The sequence below is a fragment of the Urtica dioica genome, chromosome 10 (assembly GCF_054948205.1).
Source record: "Urtica dioica subsp. dioica isolate 48M chromosome 10, U.dioica_male_clone48M_v1_H2, whole genome shotgun sequence".
NCBI lineage: Eukaryota > Viridiplantae > Streptophyta > Magnoliopsida > Rosales > Urticaceae > Urtica > Urtica dioica.
This window is the reverse complement of record NC_142765.1, coordinates 15175038-15197576: the sequence shown is the minus strand read 5'-3', so window position 1 is coordinate 15197576 and position 22539 is coordinate 15175038. Positions and strand designations below refer to the sequence as shown.

At 39.8% G+C, this 22539-nt stretch overlaps 2 protein-coding genes across 2 annotated transcripts; both read left to right on the top strand.

The window, feature by feature from the left end:
- Positions 1 to 12716: 12716 nt before the first annotated feature.
- LOC149383501 (Tetratricopeptide repeat (TPR)-like superfamily protein) lies at positions 12717 to 15606 on the top strand. Its single transcript, XM_089629541.1, has one exon. The coding sequence runs from the start codon at positions 12790 to 12792 to the stop codon at positions 15196 to 15198; it is 2409 nt and encodes an 802-aa protein (XP_089485667.1). The 5' UTR covers positions 12717 to 12789; the 3' UTR covers positions 15199 to 15606.
- A 5780-nt stretch (positions 15607 to 21386) lies between these two features.
- On the top strand, positions 21387 to 21938 carry LOC149383500 (uncharacterized). The gene has a single exon (XM_089627815.1). The coding sequence runs from the start codon at positions 21387 to 21389 to the stop codon at positions 21936 to 21938; it is 552 nt and encodes a 183-aa protein (XP_089483941.1).
- The last annotated feature ends 601 nt before the right edge of the window (positions 21939 to 22539 follow it).

The window sequence follows — 22539 nt, the reverse complement described above, 5'->3', positions numbered from 1 at the left end:
TCATCAATGGTGGTGAGAAATTCAGGTGGACAGATCTTCGTTCCTAGAATCATACCTTGTAGATTGTGACCTCGGATGGCTGGATAGATTTGAGATCACCAAATCAGGTAATTCTCTTTGTCTAGCTTGACTGAGATCGCCGAGTTATCAATCGCCATTATAGCGCTCTGATACCAAGAGAAGAATCATACAATGGAAGATTTGGGAATTTTGGAGAGGACTAATTCAATCTCTCTCTCTGAGTATATTTCTCATTGCTCAATTTCTGTTACGTTTACATATATATCTATATATTACGTTGATTGTACAACTAACTCTAACCAACTCTAACTGATTGGCCCACTCAGCACATGGCTAACGTGTCTAGCCTGGATCTTTAGCTGACCTGTACGGCTCTCTAACAAGAAGGAAGATGGAGATTGATGATTGTGGTGGTGAGTATTGTTGTGATTGTTCATTGTTGTTCTTGTCTTTGATTTTTTTTCTCTTCTGTTCTCTTTTGCAGGTTGGCGTGGTGGAGAAGAATGAGAGGAGAAGAAGATCGAAGAAGAGAATGAAGAGGATAGAGAAATGGGTTTTCTATTTATATGAAGCAAGTATCCATAATTGTTCATTTCTATCATTCTTTTCTCTCACAACCTCGAATTGACCCCACTCTCAAAATTCCTTTCAAATGGGTCGTAAAAATTGTTACAATTAAATCATTCATCATATTATTATTTAATTAAATCCGTAACCGAACGAATTTTAATTATATGATTAAACCGAGAATTTTCTCGTTCGTTCTTGATTAATTCAAATATATTTAAGATTTCTCGGAAATAATTCTCGTTCTTGAGAATTTATTTATGAAATAAATTTCCGGAATATTTATTCCCGTGATTCTCAAGCACTTAAATTTATTTTAACACTCAAGTGCTCTCAAAATTCTTTTTCTCGACTTTTATTTATTATTATTTACATAAACGAAAGTCGGTATTTTACAGTTTGGTAAACTATATAAATATTTTTTTTCTCGTGTATTGAAATCCACTAACAAGTGTGATCATGATATATCAGAGAATGAGAAGAACAATACACTATCAAATTAACTCCGGTGTACTAAACTTATTATCAAAACTACACCACAAATATCTCCAATGATATCAATATATAAGTGTGTGATAATGTATAATATTTCCTATATATTAATAATAAATTAGTTCAAATTTCCATTTTTGAAAATAAATTATATTTTTGAATTATTGGTTTAATATAATTTGGTTTAAGAATCTTTTTTTTTTTTTTTTTGCAGATTATGAAACGAGAGAAAGATCTCATTTATAGGATTCTATATTACATGTATTGTTGGAAATAGTGTGTTTACTGATATTAAAGAAAATTTAATATCAATTTACTGGCTCATTTGTGGTAAATATTTGAGTGGAGTCCATTAATCAAATCTAAAAAGTTTTAACAGATTTTTATTCCTCATGGTGAGAGATATAAGATCGTTATTTATTTTCTAAAATCGGAGCTAAGTTGAATGAGAAATTGATGCTCAAATTGCGTTAAAAAATAAAAATTGTGATGGAAAATTAAGTGTGTTGTGAATGAGTGTGCACATACCAAAATCTTACATGGAATAGATATGTGGATTTTGTAGTGCATATATATATGAAAAATTGGATAAGCCTTTGGGCTCTCAAGAGTGACCCAGTTTTATAGATGGGCTGAAGTGCAAGCAAGCCCAAGTCCACCAATCACGCGGCCGCCGTCTGGGCGAGCGAGCCGGGTTGGCTGACTTGTACTATTTCTCCTACACCAATTTGTTGTTTTTCTTTATACCCGAAGCTATTTTTTAAAACTTCCAGAATAGTTTTAAATGGCCATTAAAGACTATGGTTACGGTTAGCTGGTTAAAAAACGTACATTAAGTACCGCTATTGACGAGTGTCCGATAAACACGCAACGGTATTGTCCACAACTGTTTGCACCGAGCCCATATAAGGCTGATTGCTTTTATCACTCTGGGAAAACAAATGGGAGCTTGGCTGAGAAGCTATAGTGAAAAACACACAAAATAACTATTGTTCAAATTTAGTTTTTCTTATTTCCTCTCAGCTCTCTCGTGACGAGGTGGCGTTCTGACATATGTTCAAGTTCGTCGGAGTTGAATCAAATTGTGTGTTTGTTCATCTTGTACGTCATTGTATCCTGGGAGGCGGTTGCTCATGTTTTTTCAACATCCGGTGGAATAGCAATAACGCTTTAAAGAAATCGTCAAACGAGCCTCGACGTGGTTTTCCGTTTCCTTTTTCCTTAGCCGGTTTTTGGTTTAATCCGGTTTAATTTTATTTAAATAAAATATTGTATTTCATGTCTATATAGTTGTTTCATTAGTTTCATTTATTATTTATTTAAATAATATTTATACAACTTATTTATTATTTTTCCCGCTTATTATTAGTGGTCAATATGTATAACTCGTTAGGACAAATAGTACATTTGGATGCGACAATGGTTGCATCCAAAAGTCAAAAAGTCGCATCCAATGATCAAAAGGATGCGACTAAGTCGCATCAAATAGTCCACATTTGTTGATCGTGGATGCGACAGTTTGGATACGACTTGTCGCATCCATTGTCGTATCTCTAGCTATTCCGCCATAATCATGGCGCGATATTAGACTTATTGGATGCGACTTGTCGCATCCAATAATCTTTCTCACGTTTTGGCGAGAAGAGCTTTAGATGCGATAAGTCGCATTCAATGATTTTTTTTGTAATTTAATTCATATTTACTAAATAAATAAGATGATATTACATTCGAAATGTTGTAAAATAACATTAAACTAACGTTTTGTTCGCTAAACATAAATACTCAACTATTTCTTCTGTGCTTGAAACCACGTTTCCATTATGGCTATCCTCTCCCGCCTCTGCCTCGGGATGCACTGCTGCCTCTTCTTGCGCCGCTGCCGCTAGGGCGCTTTCGCTGGAACTCTACAGAAGCTGGCGTCTGGTCATCAGCCCTTGTAGTTGGTGGCGGCGTAGTTTGAGACTGCGGTGTCGAGGGCGACGGTTGAGTCTACATAGGCGATAGCTGACTTGGTCACATGCTTTGTGAGAGCTCACATATATGTCGCTGCATCTGCTTCATCATGGCTTGTTGGGCTTGCATCCGGGAATTAAAAGCATCAGCATCAAGTACTCTTTCTTTTTGCACAACCAAGGTGGAAAGTTATATATACGCAGTTACTACCACCGACCACATGTTGTATGCCAAACTCATATCCCAAAACAGGTTAAACCCATCAGAAGCTAGTTCAAGCTGAATATTCCACGGCTCTGCAGTAGAATCTGGGTATCTCTTATCTAGATTCTTCCACGTCGTTCCATCACCAGGATGTCACAGAACACTTATTCCCTGGCACGCTCTCTATTGTGCCACTGTGTTTGAAGCGACGTCTGTTGACATTCGAACAACCGCTTCAATCGGTCTTTTAGGAGAAAATATCGCAATATCTTTTGCGGTATTTTTATCCTAGGAGTCTTCCATCTACTCGCGTTGCAAACTGGGCAAACGTCAGTTTTTTCGAGATCTTTTCCGAACAAGACACAATCGTTAATGCAAACATCGATCATCTCGTATCCCATGCCGAAGTGCTTCAGCTTCGCCTTTGCCTCGTAGTACTTTTTCGGAATTCGGTTACCAGCTGGATGAGACTTCCTCATGAGCTGCAAAAGTTTAGTGAACGACTTGTTCATCAAATGGTTCATGACTTTGATGTGCATCAATGACATCAAGAACGACAAAGACAAAAACTCTTTGAATTCAGGATACAATTCTGCTTCCAACTCCGCGAATATGTCTGCCACTTGCTCCTCTGCACGCACCTCATTCAGGGTTGGATTCACAAAGTTGTCAAAATCCTTGTGATCCATGATATCAAGTAGAGCATTGTGAAATCCTTCGACTCCTCTCTGATTACTTCCGATGCCATCTTCTTCTTGGGTAAAGACATGAAGCTCGCCGTGATGATACCATTCAGTGTAGTTTGGGTAAACCCCTTGTCATGAAATGAAACCTTACGACCCTGATATTCTGTCATCTCGCATTGTTGCAAGACTTGCAAGAACACTTATATTGACCATTTTTGTTCAGTCGTTTGCTTGCGGATAAACTCGTTTACCCATGTTCTATACTGCAAGCTCAAAAAATCGTTTTTGGTAATCCAATATCTACTTGGATTTGCCATTTCGCTGAATGAGAGATGAAACGAGAGGGACAATTAAGTCATTAATTAACTTTGAAAGAGAATCATTATTATAGGACAAGGAACAAATTTCGTAAAGCGTGAGATATTGAATTAGAGAAAAGATATTATTTTTGAAATCTAATCGTTAATATTGGGATCAAAGACTGAAATATTGTGTTAGTTGAAATATTCTACCAAAAATTCGGCAGAGTTTCCCCTATAATATTGACAAACGCAAAACCTGAAATTTGGCATAAACACATTTAAAAATCAACTAGAAATATCCTATTAATCAACTAAGTCCTAAACACTGAGCCTCAATGACTCAGTCACATCATTTTAGCAATTAAAATAATAAATCTAAACAAATTTACATGACTTATAATTCTTATTTAATTTTAAATTTCAATTTACGAAATCAATTCAATTAAATTAATTTTACTTTCAATTACAAATTCAATTTCAATGGTAATTTTAATTTCAAACAAACTACCTAGATTAAATCATTACAATTAACATATTAGCATTTATCATTACAATTACCTAAACTAATTAAGTCATATTAACATTATAATTACAATAACCTAAACAACACTATACATCCATAAGCAAAACAAGGTTTCATTTGTTACATTTTTAAGTACATTAATTTATAATCACAACCAAATAACCTAAACTAAATTAATTACAATTACAAACTTATTTAGCTATTACAATTACATTCACACCTAAACACTACAAATTATCATACTGCATAAACTAATATATGTACATATAACATAAAAAAAATAACATCTGCCTTAGAACCTAGGCAGCAACAAGGCAGTGACTTGCAGCGGTCTCGAGGCTCACCGACGAGGCGGTAACAAAGCTCAACAACATGTATGGGCTGTGACATGTCGGGGACTTGCAGCAACGTGTCGGGGCTGGCAGCGCATGTTGGGGCTAGAAAATGACTTGCAGTGACTTTTAAGGTTGGAATGTCAGGGCTCAGCGACTTGTAGCGGTTGCGACGAAGGAGGACGGCCTTGAGAGTGGGAGATAGATCGAGACAGTGAGCGTGAGTGAGAGAGAGAGAGATCAGAGAGACATAGAGATATCAAAAAGAAAGATGGAGTACCTGAGAGTGAGAGAAAGGCTGTTTGTCTCATGGCAAGAAAAAAGAGCAACTTTCACAGCTATATCGATGTGGCTCGGTGGTCGTCGGAGAGTATGAGCAACGTGTAGAAAAGAAGAGAGAGAGCGTGAGTCGGAGAGATAGAGATTGTAAGTGAGAAAGTGAGCGAGATAGAGAACTTGAAATTTTGGGCTTTTCCGGTGGTGGTGCTCGTCCGGTTGACTGAGAGAGAGAATGAGAATGGTGCTCTGTGGACGTCTGGGTTGGCTCGTTGAAGCGCGACGTATAAGAGAAGATAAGAGAGAAATGCAAGTGACGTGGTGGACGCCTGGTGGCTGTGGTGGTGCTCTCGACGTTGTCGACGACGGAGGAAGGCTGCAAGGCTGTGGTCGGAGAGAGAAAATGGAGGTGGTGCTGGTGATACTCTGAGAGAAGACTCAGGGTTTGTGGTGGTGGTCGGATTTTAGCATTGGCGGAGAGAGAGAATAATCTTTGATGGTTTGTGGTGGGTCAAAGAGGTCAGAGGCGGAGAGTGAGAAATAGAGAGAGAATGAGCGAATGCGGTAGTGTGATGTATTTTTGGTCGGTTTTGGGGTTTTTGGCGTTATAGAGAGAGAGTGAAGATGGAAGCGGAATGAAAAATAAGAGGTAGAAGCAACTTTAAAAAGAAAAAAACTAACAATCGGATGCGACTAGTCGCATCCTTTAGTCCAAACCGATGCGATAAGTTGCATCCGAATATCAAAAGGAAACGACTAGTCGCATCCGATGATAGTTAAAAATAAATTAATTAGAATAAATGTCACGTCATATAACTGAATGAGGAAAAGAGAAAATTAAATTCCGCTTCAAAATTTGACTTTCGCATCCAATGACGTTACCATCATTGGATGTGACTAGTCGCATCCAATGATCAATATACCCACTTAAATGAGCGAAATTTTAATGACTTCTAATGACTGTATTGGATGAGATTAGTCGCATCCAACACGCTTTTAGATGCAACTAGTCGCATCTAATAGTCACCCGAAGTTAAAAGCCTAATTTGTCCTAATGATTACTGTGACATAATAAGTGTTATAATTTCACATTGGTTGAAAAATATTTCAATAGAGGTGAAAGGTACGTTGTATCTCTTATAATAATTTGATATCAGCTATCAAGGAAGCTGGTAATATATCATATATACTCATATAGTCAAACTCAAACCTATACGAGCGTACTTTTCCCTTAAAAAAAATATGAGCGTACTTTTCCCTTAAAAAAATATGAGCGTACTCGTAGTTTTCACGTGACTTTAGCCATGACGAAAAAAAAAAGTTGGACTTTAACATTCACGTGATGATCTTTTTTTATTTCTTTACGTTCATGATCTTTCTAATTAATCCACCTACATTTGCAACTCGTGCGGAGGACTCAACGTTTTTATGTTTGTTAGTCTTTTTGCAGTGATGATCGTATCAACAATGGTTTTTCCGTTTAAGATTTTATTATCATCTAAAATAATCTAAGTCACTATTTAAATTCTTTTACACAGACTACTATTTTTGTTTGAGTTCACCAACGTGCTAATAATCGTTTACTATAGATTACCCTCGAGTCTTCAACTATATATATGGAAAATATCTAATAAAGTTAAAAGTATGTCTAAGATAGGACTTCAGTATTTTCCTTGCTTAATAACAACAACACCAACAGAAAATGTCCCCCACAAGCTTCACCAAACTAGAAAAATGATGGATCTATTTCTCTACACTACAACAATCTAGTTACATATTGTACTGTTAATTGGTATGACTTTAAAATCAATTCAAAGTTAAAAATAAAAATAAAAAATAAAAAAAAATCAGACCAAGGCTCAAGTTCAACAACATTGATGTTTGATCTGTTTATGTCCTTGTCGAAGACAAGTCAAAGACAAATTAGAAAAGGCTGGCCAGTGAAGCTCTACATTTGAATTTTGCATTTTTCATAAAATTACAAAGCCAATAAAATGTCACATTTATGTAGTGACTACTAGCTCCACTTTCTCATTATTTCTATATGGTAGGTTTTATTGTAGTTCCACTATATCTAATATTTGAGTCATTTTCATGGACTTCAATTATTGCTATCACATTGAGTTACATTTTTTTAATGCATATAAGATTCCATTAGAATTAGGATAGAAATCTCAAAATATAGTAGAATGACATTTTAAACAGGCACATCACTGACCTAAGTTGGACCAGATCTCATTAAGTACAAATGATCGTTCATCATGTGTATACTTCTAACAAAGAAAGAACAAATGGTACAATTCAACTCGAGCACACATAAGACTCTTTCTAAACACTCATCCTGGTTGATGGAAGAGATCCAAACAACCGAAGTCCGATTTTTTTTTAACCACGAAGAAAATGATTCTTCCACCTGTATAGACAAGAATCTAATAGGAAATCCGAATGGATAAATTGGACAACGACTAATCCGTTTCCAGATCACAAGCACAACTACCACATGAGAGTAATTAGACCAAAAAATAGATCTGACTCTAAAAACATAAACAATCCTAATGAAAAATCCAAAATAAAATTAGGGTTCATTAGGTATATAGCCATATTTACAGTTTCACATTATAATATAGCTAACGTTTTGTAAATCTTAGGTAAATAGCCGCGTCCATGTATTTACATGCGTAAATAATTGACGTAAATACCCCACCATTTTATTTCAATGAAAGGGCAAACCATGGATGCCACGTCAGTTTGTGGTTATTCACCTAAGATTTACGAAGCGTTGGCTATATAGCAATCCTAAACGTTTTAGTTGGCTAGTTACCTAATTATTTGATAAAATGAAGTCTAACTACTAAAAACTCTCAAAATAACTGTATCACCCGCCAATATCTAACCCACACCAACACAAACACGTTCAGAGGGCCCTCACCGCAAGGGAATGCAAACCCGAGATCGACGTTAGCCTGGGAGACAACACTTAACACCGTCGGGGACCGCGCCGGTTTCAGGAGGAGTCGATCAACGAAACAGTCTCCCGGCGGTGAGAACCTTGACCACAGCCGGTGTAGGGTGTCTCCGGAACACGACACTAGGACGGGGCGCCTGAGATCTACGACCCTAATGAGAATGAACTTGGGCTCAAGGTTGTCATGGCTCGCCAAAGCTTTGTTTCATTAGTACTGTTCTGGTAAAAAAAAATTATCTTCTGTTTTGAAAGCCCACGTACGAATTATGTTTCTAGATAGAACATAAATATTTGATTTCTAAAATAGTAACATAATAAATTTTATGTTCAATTAGTACTGTTTTGGTAAAAAATAAAAAAAAATAAAAATTTATGAAAACTAGACAATATTTTAGTTTTTTTTTTTTTTAAATTACTAATACCGAAACTGAAGCCTAGGCTGGTTTGGCCGGAATTTTTCATTCACTTTACGTAATATCTTGTCTTCGATCAAACCAAAATTCCAATTTAAATGGAACAAAAGTCGGGCTCCATCCCACGATTACGTTATCTGAATTTTTTTTGTATGTTTTTAGTAAGAAAATCAAACATGCCGTTCACGTACTTGATTTTCCAAGCATACTTGGTCATAGTCATAGTTTTTCCTTGAATATGTAAAAAAAAACGTTTTTCTTTTTTTTTTGGGCAGAAAAGAGTAAAACTAAAATTAAAATCTGTATAAAGAAAAGCAAAGTCAAGCATGAGAAAAATTAAGTCAAGGAGGTGTATATACGGATTTGACTTTGGACAAACTAAAAAGGAAGTCGGCCCAACCTACGAATTTGTGATTTTTTGCCTTTTCATCGCTTTGGTACTCCAATGCAGATTAGTACTGTTGTTTGATCTCTATGAAAATCTTGTAGTCGTGACTGGTAACTCGTTATATGCCAAAGAAATGTGGTTGATCATGAGTACAACTAGGAATATGCAGATAATGGATCATGGGTTATCTATATTAAATTCTATAGAAACTTACAAAGACTTAAAATTTTGTAATTGTTTAAAAAGAGGGTAATCTGTTACCTTCTGAAGGTAAATGGGCCTTGGTCCATCAAAAGAGGCCCATCGCCTGATGAAGGGGATCTTCAAGGAGTCTTTGAAAGAGGCGCTGATTGTTCGAGATGAGTCCGAGTTATTCCACGGATCAAAGCCCCAAGGGACTCAGCTATTGCACACCCGCGAGAGCGGATGATAAAATCTTGCAAATTGGTCGAATCCCGCAAATATTCCGCATAAATTCTTCAAATACCGCACATATTTTTGCAAAATATCACATATATCCCACATTTTTAGACTTAATAATTCCTGAAATACCTCATATACTGCGCATTATATCGCAAAACTTTAATTTTTGTTATTTATAATTTGTATATTATATGTAATATATATATATATATATATAATATTATATATAATTGTGGTATGTTTAAAAACTGCGCTATACCCTAACCGATACGCGGGTTATCAGTAAAATCAGAAGTGCGACTGCAATAAGCAGTATTTGAAACCTTGTTCTTAACTTAGTTGGCACGAAATGAATTATCCTTTTATTTTACTTTGAAAATTTAAAGAGCTTTAGATAGAACCCCACGACAAGTGACATGAGGACAATAACGCGCAATATGAACCCCTCCACCTCCAATTATACGAGTTCCTTCCCTCTATCGTATGAATTTACTAATTAGCCTTCCTTATTTAATTTTTCATATTAGCCATCTTTAGTTTACATTTTTAGCTTCATCCTTTGTATATAAGGGACATTTAAAACGATTATTTAGATTAATTTACACCACTCCCTTTATATTTTTGACTCTTGATAAAAGAATTATGGATTGATTGACATTAGGCAAAAACTTAACTTTTTTTATTCTTTCCAAGATTATTGGAGCTCTGGTTTCAGGTGAGCTCTTTGGTGCTCGTTTTCTTGTCGTCAATTTCCAATGGCAACATGAATTTATTAAAATTGCAATGCAAAAATATGTATTAAGAAATTCATTAAATGAAGTGTTTATTACATAGTCTTTTTATAAATAAAAAAATGAAATTTTTTATTTTACTAAGTAATTCGTTATATTATGACAATTAAGATCTATATTTTCCACATTTTTCTATTAGAAAAAGGTCATAGAGGAATATAGAAAGAGATTAGGGTAATTTATGCAAAGACCGCATTAGATACTATATGAGTGTGTTGCGATATTTTCGTACGCAAGTGCACATAGTCACTCAAATAGTAGATCGTAAGTACGAGTCGATCCCACAAGAATTAAGTTAACTAGGAATTCAATAAGTTAGCCATGAATTGAACTCAAGTCTACGAAGGTGATTATTAATTAAAAACGCAAAAATAAATCAAACACAAAATAAACGAACGGATATGAGGAAGGCAAGGGTAACGGCGTTGCAGAAATCTCTTATGATCGGGATTCCTAAACTTAAGCACGATCTTTTATTCTCTCTCTTTACTAGTCACGCTCACGTAATAATATTGCCGAATCTCTCTCGAGCATCTAACAACCTATATCAATATTCAAAAAATCATCTCTCGATCTCAGTTCCTAAAAACACAACAAGCATTACATTCAATAGAATACACATGGCTCCGTAGCACCCTAGTTATCTTTAGTTTATGAATGTACTACGGTTATCTAATTCACTTGCACGATCATTTATTCTATCTCGAGCAACTAAACAATCCTAGAATTCATGAACGAGGTAGCTAATCTCATACAAGCATTACACATGAAATTAAATGAAACAAAAGAGAAGAAGAATAAGGAAAAAAATATTTCAATAAAATAAATATGAATCCACAATTATAATAAAACAAAGCTAGACAATCACCCTTAAGAGGCTTAGTTCATGGTGATGAGAGTAACAGATGAAGAAATTAAATAAACAAACTCCATTATCAAACTTAAATAAACAAGTATAAAAAAAACAGGAGTTCCAAAGAATAAAGAGGGGAAGAAAAACGTTGAATCAATGTGGTGACGGTGGTGGTGGAATGGGTCTTCTACTTCGATTCTTCTTCTCTTCCAACGAGCCAAACAAGCAATAAAAACCTAATTACAAAACCTAACTTAATAAATAATTGTGTTTTTGAGGATAATTCGTATATATGGGGTTTAGATCTCAGCAACAGGTTCAAATCTCGTCAATAATGGAAAATAAGATTTTAGAGGCTTAAAACACGCAAAATTGGCGCGGAACACGCAGAGTGTTCTGTCTGTGTTCGCGGCGCGCAATGATGCTTAAAATAGCCATAACTTCTTGCTCCAATGTCCGATTCTTGTAAATAAATATCCGTTTGAAAGCTAAGAGAAAGCTCTATCCAATGCTGGGAAGAATTCATCCATAATGTGTGATGAAATTCTCAAAATCATGTAGAATAGGACTTAATGTTTCTTGTTCCGCTCTAATTTGTTCGAAAAGATTTCGAATCACCTCAAAATTGCTCTTACTCTGTAACATCACGTGATGCTCTACTATTCTCCTATAAAACTAATTGGACTCTCAAACCTGTAAATCACTCAAAAGTACATCAAACACACTAAAAATCACTCGAGTACTCATGAGATTCAAGCCGAAAAATAAGAGCTTAACAAGTATAAAACGCACCTATCAGAGTTGTCTTTTAGCCCATGACCTAATATATCAGAAAAAAAAAAAATGCTCATGAACTAACAATTTTCGTCCTTTTCTAAACTACTCTTAACAGAAAAAAAATTGTTAAAATTGTTAGTTCTACTAAACGAAAAACTAATTTAAATCTAACTTAATTATAAAAAGCTAACATTACACCTTAAATAACTTGGGAAATCTTGGATAAGATTAGTTTTAACTAATTAATTTTTACGATTAGCAAGTGTTGTTAATGTTTAAACTTTGAATTAGGTTTTAAGATGTTTAGGCTAGGTTATGGCTGTACAAAATCGAACTAAAAATCCGATAAAATCGATAATCGAACAGATCCAAAACAAAAAATCGGTGCCACATCATATACCAAAATTCGAATTCGGATAACCGATCCAGTTTAAAAACTAGACCGGATATCGGTTTTGAATTTTGGAAAAATCGGATATCGGATATTTAATCGATTATTTTTAATTAAAAAATAAATAAAATTTAATTATCACGTCATGATTATATGACTCATTTTTACTCGGATTTTGATCATTGAAATAATTTTATAACCATGTATGGATTTAAAAACTAGTTTAAAAAATTATGGATTTTAAAAACTACCATTTTGTCATTTAAATCACGTTAGGTACGACAATGCAATTTGTTTTTTTAATAGAAATAAAGCAGATATTTGAAGGCGACGGAAAACAACTACCACGCAAACGATATCACCATTTTTTATTTTTATATTGCTTGAAAACGATATCACCGTAATGACAATCGGCATTATTAACCACTAACAATGGCTTCAACTTCCGTTCATCTCTCTCTCTCTCCACCGTCTCCGGCGACTCAACCTCGGTCCCACCCAACTCCGACCGCCGCCGCCTCACCGAAACCCAAACCAACGATCCGATCTAAGCTCAGCAAGCTCTGCCAAGACGGCCAACCTCACCTCGCGCGCCAACTGTTCGACGCATTGCCTCGCCCAAACACAGTCCTATGGAACACCATAATCATCGGATTCATCTGCAACAACTTCCCGGAAGAAGCTCTCTCCGTCTACGCTCGCATGAAGTCCTCTTCTCCGGCGACGAAGTCCGATCCGTACACTTTCTCGTCCACGCTCAAAGCCTGCGCCGAGACGCGGAATCTCGCCGCCGGAAAGGCCGTGCACGGCCACGTTATCAGGTCCCTGAGGCGGCCGAGCGGGATCGTCCAGAACTCGCTTCTAAACATGTATTCCGTCTGCTCTGCGCCGGAGAGCGACTACGTACGCAAGGTGTTCGATAAAATGCCGAAGAGAAATGTGGTGGCTTGGAACACCCTGGTGACGTGGCACGCGAGGGCCGAGAGAAATGCGGAGGCTTTATCGGAGTTCGCGAGGATGGTGAGGGAGGCTCGGGTCAGACCGAGCCCGGTCAGCTTCGTCGGCGTTTTTCCGGCTCTTTCGGGCTTGAAGGACCATCGCAATGCTGATCTTCTCTATGGAATGCTTGTCAAGATGGGTAACGAGTATGTCAAAGACTCGTTCGTCGTGAGCTCCGCGATATTCATGTTCTCCGAGCTCGGCCGTGTCGACTCAGCCAGGATAGTCTTCGACCTATGCGAAGAGAAGAACACGGAGATTTGGAACACGATGATCGGCTCGTACGTTCAGAACAATCTCCCTCTCGAAGCCGTCGGAGTTTTGCTCGAAGCCGTCCGGAGAGAAGACACAGCCCTCGACGAAGTCACGCTCCTCTCGGCCCTCGCCGCGGTCTCGCAGCTCCAGCGCCCGGATTTCGCCCGCGAAACCCACGCCTTCGTGCTGAGAAACTCGTCCGAGACCGCCCCGATAGCGACCGCGGTCGAGAACGCGGTCGTGTCGATGTACTCGAAGTGTGATTCGGTCGGGTTGGCGTTCAAGGTGTTCCACGGGATGGCCGAGAGGGATGTGGTGTCGTGGAACACGATGGTCTCTTCGCTCGTCCACAATGGGTCCGACGAGGATGCGATACTGATTGTCCGCGAGATGCAGAGCCGAGGGTTCGAGATCGACCACGTGACCGTCTCGGCTCTCCTCTCCGCAGCCTCGAATCTGAGGGATTCAAGTGTTGGAAAACAGACTCACGGGTATATGATCCGACACGGGATCGAGTTTGAGGGCATGGAAAGTTACCTCGCCGACATGTACTCGAAATCGGGCCTCGTCGAGTCCCTTAAGACCATCTTCGAGAGGGGAAATTCCCGGGGCCGAGACCTCGCCACGTGGAACTCGATCATCGCCGGGTACAGCCAGAACGGGCTGAGCGGCGAGGCCTTCCTTGCGTTCCGGCTCATGATCGAGCGCGGGCTCGCCCCAAACTCGGTCACCCTCGCCTCGATTCTCCCGGCGTGTAGCTTGACCGGGAACGTCGAGCCGGGAAAGCAAATCCACGGCTTCGCACTCCGTCGGTCGCTCGACGGCAACGTCTTCGTGGGGTCCGCTTTGATCGACATGTACTCGAAGTGCGGCGAGATTTTGCGCGCCGAGAACCTCTTCCGCCGGCTCCGCGCGGATGAAAAAAACTCGGTGACGTACACGAACATGATATCGGGTTACGGCCAGCACGGGATGGGTTCGGAGGCTCTAAGCCTCTTCCGGTCAATGAAGGTCGAACCTGACGCGGTGACGTTCGTCGCGGTCCTCTCGGCTTGCAGCCACTGCGGGCTCGTCGACGATGGGCTCGAGATCTTCGAGTCGATGAGGGAGAGCGAGAGCAAGATCCGACCGTCGATCCCCCACTTCTGCTGCGTGGCCGACATGTTGGGCCGGGCCGGGCGGGTCGCCGAGGCCTACGAGTTCGTGGCCGGGCTGGGCTCGGAAGGAGACGAGCCTGAGGTTTGGGGGTCGGTGCTCGGGGCGTGTAGGGTCCACGGGGAGTTCGAGCTCGGGAAAGTGGTGGCGGAGAGGATGGTGGAGAGCGGCGGTGGTGACGTGGCGGGGTATCGGGTTTTGCTCTCGAACATGTACGCCAATGAGGGTGAGTGGGAAAGCGCGGGCAAGCTGAGGAAGGAGATGAGAGAGAAAGGCGTGAGGAAGGAGACGGGACGGAGCTGGATCGAGACTTCCGGCTCGGTCAACCATTTCGCATCCAAGGACCGGAGCCACGACCGGTCCGACGAGATTTACGACATGTTGGGGCAGTTGGTGAAGGAGATGAGGGCTTCCCGGACCGGGCATAGTTAGTAGTCTCTGACGAGATGAAAGAAACTTGTACATAAGAGCGAGAGCGACGAGCCTTCTTCATCGTCTGAATCTAGATTTGATGCGCTGTCATAGACAAAAGCTGCTTGTTGAGTGTATTGAACTTCGGCTGTAAAGAAAATAGGTTTCACGAGTTTACCTCTGTAAATTAAAACTAGGCTATGATTATGGAAAAGCCCTGTTTAACATTTTCATTCACTTATATATATAAAAATCAACAGAAAGTAATGCTTTGTCACTTAAAACAACGCGTATCGGAAAGATGTAATATTTTGGCTCATAAGTTGGCCAAATATTCCACCATTGTTGATTCTGATGTTTTGTTGTACTGTGACTTAGAGGCAGATATGCCAAAGCAATGAAAGATTGGTATTTTTTTAGGGTAGTTTCTTTTAGTACAAGAAACTCCCTTAAAAAAAAGAGAAAAAAGTTATAATGCTCATGTTTACGTCGCTTGTGCTCATCACTTGGCTGCTTACTTAACCTATCTGTTTTTTATACGTTATAATTAACAAAATCGAAATGTAATTTTGAGAAAGAAAAAATAAGTCTAAATTAACCAAATATTAATTTATTTATCGTCGTAGCGTCTTTTTTCCAACTCTCCTACTAAAAAACGACTACAATGGTCATAAAGCCATAGGTCAAACCCACGGAATCACGTCATGCCCTAAGACAAAGTCATCAACTCCGGCCCGTCCCGTCTCAATACTCACTCGAAACTCGATAGCCCTCAAAAAAGGCCTAAGGCTATGGATCATTGTAAAGACCATGTTCACGACCGAGACTAGGTCCACATTCATGAGTTCACAGCCAAGACAGGTTCACTGCCATTACACGGCCACAAGTTCACAAGTAGTGATATAGTGCTAAGGTTTAAATATAGTCGGTATGACTCGATATCAAGTCAGTATCGAGTTGAAATTCACCTCGGTAAAAAAAAAACTCAATCAACAATAATGGCATTTATTGATAAGAAAATAAAGGTAAGAAAATATAGATTTTATATTTGATTATCGGGCTCTTAGAAGTGAAAGACAAACTGTTAATTGGTAATATCAAAATGGAGCTGTCAAGAATGGGTCTCACTCATCAAGCCCAAACAAAAACCAATTTTTTACCTCCCCACCAAAGTGACGAAGAGAAATGTTTGCCAAAATATTTGACATGCCACGTCGTCCACCAAAAAATAAAAGAAGCTTCAATACCTCACATCATCACTAAACCCACTTGCCAATAGTCTTATCCACCAAAGAAAATGCCTCTCACATTTTCTTTGGCAATGTCATCGGCAAAAAAAAAAAAAAAAAAGCTGAATAGCTCCCACGAGTAATAAAACATGGCCACACACACAAATAAGTAAAAAAAAAAAATGCTTATTTCCAATTGAGACCCACAAAAATAACTCTAAAGAGCCCAACAACAATTCATTATAAATACCCCCATAACTCCATCATTTGAGGAGGTAAGTCTATCTCTCTCTAGCCAAATTATGGCAAAAAATTTACTCAACAAAATTCTCTCACTTACACACATTTGAGACTAAAATCAAGAAAATCAAGGTCATCTCCACTCACATAAACGTCACCAACGCTAATGTTGAGCGTCGGAGTACGCCGAGGGGAAACCTTCCACGTCCCTCTAGTTCACGTTTTTTTTTTCCCAAATTTTCTTAGGAATCAAGGATGAAGAACACATTCTCGACAAAAAACAAGGCGAAGCATTATTTCCCTCTTTGCGATTCAAAGATCCTCTGAAGCTCTTGGACGCTTTGAGCCTTGTCCTGAACTTCTTCGAGCCCTTTGGACTCTTGAAAAGTAATTTGGGCCGACCCAAGACAAGGCACGCGACAAATCCAAGCACATCACGTGTCCACAAACGTTAAGTCCAAAAAACGGCTTAATATTTTTGCGCTAGAAGGAAGGGTCCCCGAGAACAACCACGAACGGGCTCTTCACCAGTAAACTCTCTTTTCTTTGAGAGGAAGGAGCGTTGACAACATCCAAGAAATTTTCACTACGCCAAGGAACTACTATGTTGAACCGCACGGCCGTCTCCGAAAGTGCTGCCCCCAAACGAACAAAAAGGGTAAAACTCTACACGCGAGCACGAACACAAGCAAGACATGGACAAGAAAAAGGGGCCTCATTGACTTGACGGCCAATCAGAATACCATCGGCATGGCGAACCCCACCGGCTCGATATTCATCGAGCGAGACGATCGGATGGAACGTCTCGATAATAGTCTTTTCTTGCTAACGAGCGAGTTCGTCAGAGATAGAGAAGAATGAGCCATGAGGTGCCACACCTTGGGCAAGAGGCGAGCAAGCATAAGAGGCCTATTTGGGAGACCATGGACGCGAGCAAGGACAAGCGCCCATTGAAGAACTCCAAGACGAGGGTGGTCAAGATGACGTTCCCGAACCGAGCATCCGAGACATTGTCCACAACCACCAAGAGGAGTGGAGAACCGCCCGGGAGCAGGGATGAGCACCCCACAATCCCGCGCCAACCTTCCTCAAATCGCTCGCTGCGCGGCAGGAACAAGGATTGAATCGCGAAGATCCACCTTCGAACGACTAGGAGAAGGAGAGAAGGTCATCGACAGTGGAGACGTCAGGAGGTTCTCACCACCCCGATGCACAAGATTGCCAGGACGCCTAGAGCCACACGTGGACTTAAGGTATCACCTTAACGCCGCCGAGGCCGCGTGCCACCCAAGCGTCAAACGAAATGGGAAGCACTACTCGATTTGCACCCGCTACTACACAAACCAAAAATGAAGAATTGACCAACGAGGTCAACGTGCTAAGAGAAGAAGTTCGGGAGCTACGAGCAGCACAAACTAGGACCCCGCTTGTGAGAAGTATGATCAAAAGTGTAGCTTCGCCGTTCTCCTTGAACGTGCTCGCTGACGATGCCATGGGGAAATTTCGCCCGCCTACCGTGCCACTTTACGATGGGAGCACGAACCCACTCTAACACATCCATCAATACCAGACGAATATGAGAATGGAAGGACATTCGCCATCGAAGATGTGTCCGACATTTTGCCTCACACTCACTGGCACTGCATTCGAGTAGTTCCAAAGGCTCGGACGAGGATCGATACAATCGTTCGAGGATCTCCAAGAGAGATTCCTCATTCATTTCTCCGCCTCATGAGTATGGAGAAAAGAGAAATCTTATCTCATGGTGATCAAGGAAGGAAGTGTTGTCAATGGTGCCCACAAGAAGAGTTGTAGTCTTTACTTATGTACATTTGATGTAATAAAGTCTCACGAAGACTCTTGCTTGTAATTGCTTATTTATTAATTAAAGTTGAAACGTTCATTCATTCTTCCTTGTCTGAAGCATTATGATAAAACATTAGTCTTTAGTCCATAAACAAACTTAACAACTTGCGAAGAGACAAATGTAGATTTTCATGAAGAAACTCTTCGTAGTTTGCTTAAAACGATATATTCGCAATCTAAGGGTCAAATGACTATTGACCTCAGTATGATTGTTAGGAGAATCTATGATGTCTGGTTATGGGACATTGAGAGTTGGAGACTCTATAGTTCTTCTAGGTATCTTATGAAGGTACTGAATTGACCAGTGCACTTCTAGAGACAGAATAAGAACAAACCATTTAACCTCTTATGTCTCGAATTCACTACGTATGAATTGCATCATGCTTACCTCAATCCTGAAATGAGACATGTCATTTCATAGCTTACGTATTCTCATTTGAGAAAGTCAGAGTTCGGATCCACTATGTGATTCAGAACATGACCTATTGGTGAAGTACTAAGTTATGAACATGTCATGAGTTACTTTGTGAAGATCTCATAGATATGGAATTCATGTACAAGATTGCTAAAATGCAATGTATATCACCTTATGCTTTGTTCCTTGGAATGTGAATAAATGAACTGGCCAGTGTCCAAATTGAGTCATGACTCTTTTGGATGAATCAATGTGACTTGTTAGCTCCTCGAAAATACATTGCTTCTAACTTATTCACAAGCGACAAAGGAGTTGATGAAATAACAGCTAGAAGGGTAAAATGGTAATTTTGTAAATCCCGACTAGCTGATGATATTCATGAATGGTCAACATAGATAATATTCAGTGGATCCACTCATCGCAATTTAGTTGAATTCTTGAGTAGAAAATAAATTCATTTGAACCGAGAGATTCCCAGTGTCAACTCTTTAGTGGAGTCAGTTGACATTAAGCTAAACTTGGAAAAAGTTTGTAAACTTTTGAGTCCAAGCATTTTAGCTCAAGATTTGTTTATTTGGATCCATGAGGTCACTGTCACAAATCATATCGAGTAGGAATAGTTAAAGTAGAAGCTAAATCAAAACAAGAACGAGACAAGTTTTACGAAAATTGTCGAAAGGGTAATTTTATTTTTTTAGACATAGGATGAAATGAATGTCAATAAATTTTTTGACATTGTCATATGATGACATATTATCACTCGGCCATAACAAGTTCATTGGGCCTTGTGGATTAATTTCATTTCATAGAATTTTACTTGAAAATTCTTAATGGGCTTTTCTTATGTTGTCATGAACAAGTGGAGAAAAATCTAGAAACACCTTCTAGAAGACCTTCTAGGCCGCCCAATTCAAAGAAAAAAGAGAGATTATTTTGTGCATTGATGTATCAAGATACTTGCCAAAAGAAAAAAGAGGAAACAAATTTCCTCTATGAGGAAGGTAAGGAAATCGGCCAAACAAGCAAGGAGAGAGCAAAGAATAAAAGAGGAAAGAAATCCAAGGAGTCATGAAGGCCCTTGTTGGCCGTGTGACTTGGATAGAAAAAGGGCAATATTTGCTCATGAATATGTTATATTCTATAGAAGATGAAATTACCTTGTTGAAGGTAATCCCTCTCCTATAAATAGAGCCTTCATTCATCTCTTTTTATTCATTCCAAAGTTTTAGAGATTGAGAGTTTCTCTCTCTAGCTTGGCCGCCCATCTCCTCTCTCTCTCTCTCTCTCTCTCTCTCTAAGTTTTCTTTCGTTTTTGTTTTGACACCTAGGTCCACATTTGACCTAGTGTTTTAGCTCTTCGACTTTGAGACTTGTTCTTGAATCGTCGTGTTTAAAAGTGCCCACACACTAATTCCTTTCTTTCTCGAGTGATTATTGTGATAGAAACTTTTGTGGTTGCTCGAGTTCCCGAGGAAAGAAGAGAGACGTGTTGCGAGGGGAGACGAACGTTTCAACCTTCCTAAGGCTTCTCAATGTTCAAGCTTCTCAAAGGTTAGTAAACATATAATGCTCATCAATAGTTTTAATTTATATGTACTTGCTCTTTGTCTAGGTTAGTAAAAATGTTTTACTTGTTTTAAAGAAAATTTTTAAATTCCGCCGCTTTCTCAAAGCATTAAATCTTTTCTTAACCCTAGATCAATTCCAATAGGAAGCACTGATAGAGACACCGTCTACGCTTTTATCGACGGTATGCGTGCTTGTGACCTCTTGACGTCGCTAGTAAAGCAACGACCTACCCCAATGACAGAGCTCATTTCTCAAGCCACGCAGCACATTTTGGTCGAGGAGTATTACGAAAGCCGAAGGATCCGCGAGAGGGGAAGTCATCGCAGGGACGAGGACGAGGCCGACAATGACCCACGATGAAAGAAAAACCGAAGCACCAATATCGCAGCCTCGAAAGTCCGACCAAAAAAAAATCAGAAACCCCTATTGGTCGAGAAGTTCCAGAGGAACATGGACTTCATACCGCTCAAGACCACGTCGGACAAGATCCTAGCCTTACACGGGGACATGTTTACCGAGCCTCGACCTATGCTGAAGGACTTATCGATGCGAAACAAGAACAAGTACTGCGAGTTTCACAAAGACCACAACCGCATCACCGCTGAGTGCATCCAACTCAAGAGACAAATCGAAGACCTCATCCAGGACGGCAAGCTAAAGATTTCGTGATGATGATGGTCGCCAATCTAGGCCCCGCTTTGAGGAGACAAGCTTCTCATAACAACAGGCGACAAGACCGTGGAAAGGAAGTTTGCCACGAGTGGCGGTGATAATAACGACACCCGAGGCAACATGACCAACGCCCCGGTCAATGACCCGAGGAGGGAGACGACGCGCACGAGTGAAAAAACTATGCAAGGGCGGTCATCGGAGATGAGTCTTGCCGAGTCATGAACCCACAAAATGATGCCATTGTTGTCAGAGCACAGGTGGTGAAAAATCTGGTGAGGAGGATCCTCATCGATAATGGAAGCTCATCTTATATATTGTTCAAGACGGCTCTCGACCGGATGGATCTCGGAGAAATCCACACGACCCTAGTCAAGACCCCACTTTTTGGATTCACGGGAGAGCATGTTGACATAGAAGGCTCCGTCAACCTCTCTGTCACCTTTGGACAGGAGGGGGAAGCCCAAATCACGCGTTTAGTAAACTTCCTGATTGTGGACCGACCTTTCGCCCATAATATAATCATAGGACGACCGACAATCAACAAGCTTCTCACGGTCACCTCGACGTACCATCTCCTCATGAAACTCCCAACGGCAACAGGAGTAAGAGTGATGCAAGGAAATCAGGCCGACGCGAGGATGTACCACGTCCAAGGATCCCACAATATGAAAAATGACGCGATAGGCCATCCACCAGATCGGAGATGTTCTCCCAAGCAAATTCGGGGAGGCTCAAATGTTCAGAGACTTGGACTCAAGGGAAGAAGCTGACACCAAGAAAGGGGAAGCATCGAGCGATCTCACTGTTGTCAATGGTGCCCACAAGAAGAGTAGTAGTGTCTATTTATGTACATTTGATGTCATATAGTGTTACGAAGACTCTTGCTTGTAATTGCTTATTCATTAATAAAAAGTTGAAACGTTCATTCAATCTTCCTTGTCTGAAGCTTTATGATAAAACCAAAGTCTTTTAGTCCATAAACAAACTAAACAACTTACGAAGAGACAAATGTAGATTTGCATGAACAAACTCTTCGTAGTTTGCTTAAAACGATATATTCGCGATCTTAGGGTCAAAGGACTATTGACCTCAGTATGATTGTTAGAAGAATCTATGATGTCTGGTTATGAGGCATTGAGAGTTGGGGACTCTATAGTTCTTCTAGGTATCTTCCGAAGGTACTGAATTGACCAGTGCACTTCTAGAGACAATATAAGAACAAACCATTTAACCTCTTATGTCTCGAAGTCACTATGTATGAATTGCATCATGCTTACCTTAATCCTGAAATGAGACATGCCATTTCACACCTTAGTATTCTCATTTGAGAAAGTCAAAGTTCGGACTCTCTCAAGCATCTTATATTGATAA